Genomic DNA, 9,334 nt, shown 5'->3' on the forward strand with positions numbered 1-9,334 from the left:
CGACAGCGGGTTTGGTTCAGCTATGCATTAATGTATATAAAGACAAATCTAGTGAGTTAAAAAGGGTTGTATAGGAATGGGTATCACTCTCCTTACAGGCTCCCCTGCCAGGCGAAGTAGGGCCGAGGCCTCCTCAAGTTTGCCTGATGACATGTGGCAAGACACTTTGGGGTATTTTTGAGGTAGGACATGATTTCTCCTGCCCAGACTGCTCCTTGGACTAACAATTAAGACTGGCCGTGATGGTGACGGGAGTTCAGCACTTCATATACCAAATGCTTTCATGTTCTGATCTCTGATTGTCAGGGCAGGTTCCAGGCATGTGGAGTGAAGGTTACGGTCAAGCCAGCAGAGCGGCAGTTAGGACGGGGTGGGGAATCTGGAGGGCAAAGGCAACAAGATTGACGATGTCACTGAATGGAATGAGTCCAGAAACAAGTCCTCAAGTTAGCAGCAGAGTCACATGTCACAAGAGAAGGGTCCAGTGACCATTACTTGTTAGTGCGGGCCTTCGGATGGCCTGTGCTCTGTCGAAGGTGGTCATGAAGACCTTCTTGGGGGTCTCCATGCTCTTTCAGGTAGTAACAGCGCTTGGGAACATGCTGGTGCTGGTAGTACAGAAGAAATAAAAAAACAGCAGTGGTAAGAAGCACATTTACCATGGCACTTTAGCGGACCACAGAACTTAGCCAATTGATCCTACCTGTTTAAAGGGTGACCAAAGAATAGACTAAAGCCAAATTCCCTACTAACCTGAGTCTATAACACATGGCTATTACTGAGACCTAGCCCCAAAAGAAAACCCCTTCCTTAGAACTGGACTTGGAGTGAGTGGAAAGTTGGGGCTAGGCCCAGCGTATTCTTGCATAATCAGAAGGTTCAGTCATCCCAGCCCCTCAATAACTTGAGCTCCTCAAAATGGTTAAGATCCATATCCTGACTATGATCACTCCAGGGTAGAGTGAAGAGTCTTGGACCCCCTAATGTGTGCCCCGTCATCTCCTCCTTATCCTAACCCATTTTTCCCTACTGGAAAAAGTAAAGGAAAACATAAGTGAATGCCCCATCATTATTACCTCCTCAGTCAGCTGATGCGAGTTCAGCTCATTCTCCATTGCGTCCTCATTATTCCGCTTACAGGCTGATGGCATATCCTGGCTTGAGGTGCCCGGAGAATCCTTCTCTTCAGCCAGCTGGCACTCCGTGTAGAGAGACCTGTCTATCAGCTCCTTTAGGCTGCCAGCCACCTTCAGAAAGATCCGGCCCATTTTGGTGGCAACAGCTTCGGAGAGGCCTTCCAGAAACCTGGTCCGTAAAATGGCATCCGACCAAGACAAATGTCGGGCCAGGAGCAGGAAGTCAGTGGCGTACTGCCGGACTGACTTCTGGCCTTGCTTGGGATGGCAAAGAACAGCACTGAGGATGTCTACCTCGGAGAGAGAGTCATATAAGCCCTGTGATCTGGCCAGGAAAGATTTCTTTTCACTTGAGATGGGGTTTCCTACCTCCATCTGCAAGACAGACCACCGCTCTGCGGCCCCCAGATGAAGTGACACCAGAAATGCCATTTTCTCCGAATCATTCAGGAAACCCTTGATCTGCTTCTCCTCATCCATCTCCATCTCCTCTTCCTCTGGGCTTGAACCCCGGGCCGCTTCCTGCTCTTCCAAGAGGTAACAAAGGGCTGGGGTCAACATTCCAAAGGATGGGACTTCCTTTGGTGGTGGGTTCTTCATTGCAGGGGTTGTGGCTGTGGCACCACGTGCGGACTTGGGTCCAGAGGAGGTGGCAGCTGTCTCTCCAGAGTCTATGGTTTGGGTTTCTGGTTTGGACATCACTCGAAGGGCTTCCATTTGTGATGTGGCCATTGCTCCCATGGCTGGGGCTCTCATTAGTGGCCTGGAGAGGCCTCCGGATGCCATGGCTGTCATCTGTGTCTTGGACAGCTCTCCAGAAGCAGTGGCTTTCAGTAGTGGCACGGACATTGCTCCAGAAGCTGCGGGTCTCATTGGTACTGTGGACATCCCACCAGGAACTGTATATGTTACTTGTGGTGTCAGCATCGATCCAGCGCTTGGGGCTCTGGTTTGCGGTGAGGACATTGTACCCGGGATCGGGGACTGGATGAATGGCACAGGCGTTTCTCCAGAAGCCATGGTTGACATCAATGGCACGGGCATTGTTCCAGAGTCCGGTGTTCTCATGAGTGGCATGGACACCCCTCCGGAGACCATGGCTGGTGTTTGCGCTACGGACATGCGGAAATCAGAGCCCATCCCTCCGGAAGCAGTGGGTATCATTTGTGGTGTTGATATTGTCCCAGCACCTGGGGGTTTGATCAGTAGCATGGGCATTCCTCCAGAGGCCATGCATGCCATCTGAGGTACAGCCATCGCTCCAGAGGGTGTGGATCTCATTGGTGGCATGGGCATCCTTCCAGGGGCTGTGGAGGTCATTTGTGGAGGGGAAATCATTCCGTACGCCGGGGATCTCAGAGATGTCAATATTTCTCCAGGAGCTGAGACTCTCCTCTGTGGTGGGGACATTGCACTAGAGGCCAAGGCTATCATTTGGGGAGCAGTCAGCACTCCAGAGGCTGGGCCTCTCGGCAGGGTGGACATCCCTCCGCCGGTCACGGATCTCATGAGCAATGTAGACATCCCTCCCGAGTCTTGGGCGCTCATTGGCTGATTAGAAACCGTTCCTGGGTTGGTGGTTCTCAACAGTGACCCAGGCGTTCCTCTAGGGGCTTGACCTCTCATGAATGGCTTGGCCGTACCTGTAGACTCTGTGGCTGTCATCTGAGGGGTGGGAATCACTCCCGAAGTTGGGGCTCTCATAAGTGGCCTGGTCATCCCTTCAGAGGCCCTGGCTGTCATGTGTGGCATGAACATCCCTCTAAAACCTGTCTCACTTATGAATGTGGTGGTTCCCTCTCCAGAAGCTGTGGTTGTCATTTGCTGTGTGAACAGGGCTCCGGCATCTTTGGGTGTAATTAGTGGCTTTGATGAGGTGCTAGGAGCCGGGGATCTCATGTGTGGCACAGACATCGTTGCTGAGGCTGTGTCTTTTATGACCACGGTGGACATCAGCCCCGAGGCTTGGGTTGACACGAGTGGAGTGGCCATTGCTGCAGAAGGTTGCATGTGTGACCCAGACATCACTGCAGAGGCTGTGGCTCTCATCTGGGAAGTGGACATCACTCCAGTGTCCAGGGCTCTCAATTGCTGTGCTGCCATCGATCCAGAGGCAGGGCCCATAAATTGCGACAGGGGCATTATTTCAGGGGCTGTCGTGGTCACTAGTGGTGTGGCTCTCACTCCAGAAACCGAGACTCTGGCTGGGTGGGTGGAGATCACTTCACTGACCATGGCTCTTACTGGGGAGACTGCTCCGGAAACCTTGGCCATGGTTGACTGTGTGGACATCACTCTAGAGGCGGTGGCTGGCATTTTCTCTGTGGGAATTCCGCCAGAGTTCGTGACTGTTATCAGTGGAGTAGACATTGCTCCAGAGGCTGGGTCTGCCCTAAGCATGATAGACATATTTCCAGAGGTTGTGCTTCTCATTAGTGGCATGGACATTGCTCCCAAGTCTGAGACTCTCATCGGAGGGGTGGACATCAGTCCAGCAACTGGTGTTCCCGTTGGGAGAGTGGGCAGGATTTCAGGATTTTGATTTTGTGTTAACAGTGGAAATTGCACTCCAGAAGTGGGGTCTGGTGGTAGCTGGGTTGGCATCCCTCCAGAGGTGACAGCAGTCATTAGCAGCGGGGACACGGCTTCAGGGTCTTGGGCCGGTTTTAGTAACGTGGACATGTCTCCAGCATCTGGGCCCGGCAGTAGTGGTGTGGAGGTTGCTCCTGAGTGCGGAGTGAGTGGTAGCAGTGAAGATATTTCTCTTGAGTCTGGGTCTGACAATAGTGAGGTGGGCATTCCACCAGGGTCTTGGGCGCTCATTGGCTGGCTTGACATTGATCCTGAATCCAGGGCTGACATGATCAGGGAGGATATTGCTTCCGAGTCCGTACCCGACATTAGCAGTGACGAGATCTCTCCAGAGGCGAGAGCAGTCATTAGCACTTTGGACATTGCTTCGGTGTCTTCGTCTGTGATTTGCAAAGGGGACATTGCTTCAGAGCCCGGAGTTGCGATTTGCTGGGCAGACATCTCTCCGGCGTTAATATCTGGCATCAGCAGTGGGGACATTTCCCCAGGATCTGGGGCTAATATTAATGGTGTGGACACTGCTTCCGAAGACGGGGTGCTCCTCACACCAGAGGACGAAGCTGGCATCGGCAATGGTGACATCTCTGTAGAATTAGGTGCTGCCATCAGTTGGGTAGGCATCATGCCAAAGTCAGGCATTGTCATCAGCCCGGGGGACATTAACCCACAGTCTGGAGTGGATAGAAATGGGGAGAGGACTCCAGAATCCGAAGCTGGCATGAGCAACGGGGACAGTGGTCCAGAATCAGAGGTTGGCATGAGCAAAGGGGACAGTGTCCCAGAGTCCAAGGTTGGCATCAGTGGTGAGGACGGTGCTCCAGAGGCTGATGTCCCCAAGAGAGGGGAAGGCATGGTGTCCACGCCTGGGGGTGTCATTAGCTGTGTGGTCATCCCTCCAGGGTCTGAGGCGGAAGTTGAGGCTATCGGCAACTGGACAGGAGAGTTCAGAATTTGGACCTCTGCTTTGGTTTCTGCCACTGGTGGTGAGAAGGCCGTCTCCGTATTTGGGGGATCGGCATTTCCTTCCCTCCGCATATTCTTGAATCGCAGTGAGTGTACGGTCATGGACGTGTCTGCCATGAGCCCAGGCGAGTGTAGAGAGATACCCTCAAATGAGGCTATCAGGGGTCCTGTTGAAGTTCAAGCAGCACAGAAATCTGTAAAGAGGAAAGAAGTCAAAAGCCATTATCAAAGAGATTGGGAAATCGACAAATGATTCAGGGAAGCGATCCATTCTTAGGTTAGCAGCTGTGTGGCCTTGGAGATGAGCCTACCCAGCAAAAAGAGCTGTGCAGCGCTGAAGTATTTTGAAGCGAGAGCAAATATCCCTTCTTCCTCTATCCTTTTCAAACCAGTCACAACAGCACAACTTTCCCGTTGATAAATGTTATAAATGTCAGCAACCTTAGAAACTAGGAGGCTAGGCAATCCTAGTTCAAATGAAGCAGCAGCACCACCTTCTGGTCAATGTCAAGACATGTAGCCCCTTGGCCTATGTCCTTTCTCACCACAGCACCCACAAGCTGGCTAAGTCCTGACAGTGGAGATTGAAAAACTCTTGGCTCCGAAATAATGGTACCTAAGTCTCCCTGAGTCTTGCCATAGTTTAGTCTCCATTTTACTACTCTGACGGTCCTGAATGTCCTCCTCAGAAAAATGAAGGTATTTGTCTGATCCATGACTGGCAGTAGCAGTCCCTGAATTGAAAATACTGTGTGTGTGCTTTTTAAAAAAATATGTATTATTACTATCAATAAAGACCATGGTGATTGCCATTTATTGTGGGGTGGTGTGTTCTGGGTCCTGTAGGGCTCTACAGGCTTTATCCTATTTGCATCTCACAACACCCTGCATAGAAGGATCCCCGCTGGCCAGCTTTCTCTGATTAGCAGTGTTGGAATTCAAATAGGGCCCCTGTAAAGTAACAGTAAAAAATTGTGTGTGTTAAACTCCCCCACCACTCCTCCCAACAGACCCTGGCTGACTTGAAGACCAGTCTATAAAGGAAATATATTTAGCATTTCCTTAATGACAGGCAAGTGGGCAAGTCTGGAGCCTTACCCCTCTGATTCACGCCTATAAACGTCCCCAGAAGGGCTTCCTTGGCCCACAGCTTCAAACCAAGCACACATCCCCTAGCAACCTGTCCGTGTCCAACACGAAAGTCTGGCTACTTGGGGGCCCCATCACCAAAGCATCATTAGCAGCTAATGTGTCTCCAGCCTGTGCTGCCCAGCAAGCCTTGTGCTGAGCACATCTGCTGTGCAATCCCTCCTGCAACCACACTCAGAGATGGTTTCCTCCTTAGAACCCCTGATGGCACAGTGGTTAAAGTGCTCGGCTGCTTATCAACAGGTTGGCGGTGTGAACCCACCAGCTGCACCAGGCGGGGAAGATATGGCAGGCTTGCTTCAGTAAAGATTGACAACTTTGATCATCCTTATGTGCCTGTCGAAGTTGACTCGCTGGCCAGTTGTGGGTGGGATTTCGTTATTGTACACATGAGGAAACGAAGGGCCAGAAAAGCTGGTAATAATTTACCAGCATCCGCATGGATTCGCAGTTCTATCTCACGCCAGAGCCTCCTACTGTTTACCTCTGGACTCTAATAATCCACTTGGTCTGCCCCTCTCCCCCTTAGTTCGATCACATTCCCAAGACCCCACCCTCTATCTCCAGCCTGGACAACCCTGGCCTGGGTAGGGTCGGGTGGGGGTGGGGTAGGAAACAGTAAAAGAAAGAGTAGCTTCTAGCTGACCCTTTAGTTACCCTAACACTTGGTGCAATGGCAAAGATCTGAGTCAAGAGCCTACTCCCAGAAGTCCACCTCCCATCTTCCCAAACCCCCTGAACCCTGCCGCTGTTTCCTACTAGGCAAAGCTCCGGCAGCTCTTACCTTATCAGTCAGGGAAGAGAGGGAGGGAGTGTGCCTTGTACCCCTAGTTCTTTGAGGCTGGTCAATTTACTTATGCCCCATGCCCAGCCAGTTCATGAAAGTAAGACCCAACACGAGCAGCTGTTCACTGCAATCTCCCTTCGCTATCCCCTGCCACGCCCCCCTCCTGCCCGCCCCGCCAGCCAGCCAGCCTACCCGCCCACCCGCCTCACTGCTCCGGACTTGCTAGTGCTTGCTCTGTCTCTCTGGTCCCAGATTCCTGCTTCTATATAGGCTCTGACATTTGCCTCTGGCCACCTTTCATTTGACAGCCCTCCAGAAGTGCCTCTTGAACAGTTGGCCTGGACAACTTCACTCCTCTTCCCCGCTCACCCTCAGCAGTTCCATTGCTTACACCCTCACCCCGCTATGCCAGTCTCTTGCTGTCCCACAAGACAGAGAGAGAGAGAAGCCCCACAATGAAGTAGAGGAGACTGACAGGGCCCTGGCTCAGGGAAGGAGACAGACGTGCCCTCTGCAGTTGGCCAGACCCGAGAGGCCTGGGAGCTAGGCACTGCGACTGCTGTGACAGGACTCCCTCGCAGGCAGCCTGCGGGTGAGCGCTGAGGGACCTGGGAGGAGAGGGTGGGTGGGCCAGTGGCTAAAAGGTTCCAAGAGGTTCGGGTACCAGGAGACCAGGGGATCGGATGGTAACAGGCAAGTGGGCCCTCAGGGGCAAGCATCTTCACGGCACCCGTAAATAGTGATACGTTTTTAAAAGTAAAGAGCCAGGATGCCCCAGTGTCTGAGACACTTGTTGTCACAGGGACAGGATTCCACAGCAAGACTTCAGGGATTTCAGACCGCTGGCAACAAAAGCACACCAGTCTTGAGCATACCAGGTGATGGCTGGCTCAGAGAAATAGGGTCTCGGCTTGCTTTCTAGAACTGGGGCACAAGGTCAGAGTAGAACTAGCAAAAAGACTTCATTGACATCAAGTCTTCCAAACTTTGGAATTGGTATCCCACCCAGCCCCAGATGACGGGGAAAGCCTTCAGGTAAAATTTCAGTCGCTGGTATTAGGGACTCAGAGTATGGTGGTGGGGCCACAGGGGTAGGGGAGGGGGTTCCTTCAGGTCCTTACAAACCTTCCCGCATGCATAACGAGCACTCAGCAATAACTGAGCACTGGGGCTAAGGATTATCTGTGCAGTATACCACTCAAACCTCACAGCCGCCTTTGGGAGATAGGCACTATAAGCGTTTCCATGTCACCAATGGAGGAGCTAGGTGACCAACGTCACAGTGCTACTAAAGGGCCAAGCCTAGCTCTGAACCTGGATCAGCCTGGCTCCCAAGCCCAGATCCTTGGAATTGCCTCTCTCTGTAACCAGACAAGTGCTTACAGACACTCCAAGGGCCCTGCCCTCAGCCAGCACTCTTCCTCACAGCCCCTCCTCCACCAGGCAAGGAAAGGTTCCTATTATTATTAGAGATGGATGAATCACTGTGGTAATCAGGACCCAAATAGCAAGCGGCATGGATCAAATTCTTCCCATATCCAAGGGGGGGGGGGTGGGCGTTAAGGACTCCACACACAGGATCTCCTTTGATCCTGGCAGCTTGGCTGGGAACTAGGTCTTTTGAATCCCCAGGGTACTGATAAGGAAACTGAGGTTCTATGGGAGGAACTGACACAGCCCCAAACAGACAGCTCTGTCTGAGTCCACAGCTCACTAGAATATACTGCTACACCGAGAAAATTTCCCCTGAGACTCGCCCTTTTACTCCAAACCCAAACTCGGGCTCACTGAACCCAGGCAGCCCGTGACCAGCAAGCAGGAGCTCTGAGGACTAGGATTATTCGAAGACCAAGAAGTAGCATTTGTGTCGCTGTTGCCGTCAGGCACAGCCCTGAACTCTTTACTGCAACGAAGCTTCAGCAACACAACAACCCTCTGAGAGAGGTCTAATCATCACTTTGCTTTTCCAGATAAGGAACTCGAGCACAGAGGCCTTAACTAACCTTCCCAAGATCACACAGTGAGGCAGCACTGCTCTGTGTGGTAATCATAAATGCCCGATTGTAAATGACCCTTCATTTACGGATCAGTTGAACATTGGTGAATCTATAGCAGCCGATACTGCCATTGGTGAAAATAGCCTCCTAGTCAGGACATAATGATTCCTTGAAAAGAAATGTACATATGTTTGCATCAGAAAAAAAAGAACAAGAAGAAAGTCTGGAAGGATTTCCCAGGATGTTTTTCATTTTCCTTTTCCTTAGCTGTGTTTTCTCATTTGCCTATAATGGATCCATATGACTCTGAAGAGAAGAGCAAACAAACACCCCGAAGCAAACCGGAAACTTCTCTGGAGTCTCTTTTTTGTCAAGTGCCATCCCCTAAAATTGTCTCACCAGCCTGCCCTACTCCTCTTCTTGTGTGCATTCCACATATTTCCAAAGCCCCCTTCGCCCCAGCCACCCCTCTCCCCCCACAAGCATGATGGTTGCATCACATGCAGTTTTGATCAGCAGCAACCACTAAAAATACAAAGAATCCTTCCATGCCTCCAATGGCTTGCCTTGATTTTGCATTTTTTTTTAAACAGCTGTCTTGCTTTTCAATCGATGTCTCGTGTTTAATAATTGCACCAGTGATCCTACGGATCTAGCCTCAGTATAAAAACTTCCAAGAATCAAGATAAAGTCCTGAGACTCCACGAACA

At 51.4% G+C, this 9,334-nt stretch overlaps 1 protein-coding gene across 1 annotated transcript; it reads right to left on the reverse strand.

Annotated features, from left to right (window-relative positions):
- Nucleotides 1-491: 491 nt before the first annotated feature.
- Nucleotides 492-4,808, reverse strand: RTL9 (retrotransposon Gag like 9). The gene is made up of 2 exons (XM_075538441.1): nucleotides 1,077-4,808; nucleotides 492-608 (listed from the first exon to the last, which is right to left on the reverse strand). The coding sequence occupies exons 1-2, from the start codon at nucleotides 4,806-4,808 to the stop codon at nucleotides 492-494; spliced, it is 3,849 nt and encodes a 1,282-aa protein (XP_075394556.1).
- Between the last annotated feature and the right edge of the window lie 4,526 nt (nucleotides 4,809-9,334).

The sequence above is a fragment of the Tenrec ecaudatus genome, chromosome X, assembly GCF_050624435.1.
Source record: "Tenrec ecaudatus isolate mTenEca1 chromosome X, mTenEca1.hap1, whole genome shotgun sequence".
NCBI classification, from domain to species: domain Eukaryota; kingdom Metazoa; phylum Chordata; class Mammalia; order Afrosoricida; family Tenrecidae; genus Tenrec; species Tenrec ecaudatus.

Coding starts and splice junctions, on each gene's coding strand:
- RTL9 (XM_075538441.1), bottom strand. CDS start 4,808: ATGGCAGACACGTCCATGACCGTACACTCACTGCGATTCAAGAATATG. Junction 609..1,076: donor CGCATCAGCTGACTGAGGAG/GTAATAATGATG, acceptor CTGTACTACCAG/CACCAGCATGTTCCCAAGCG.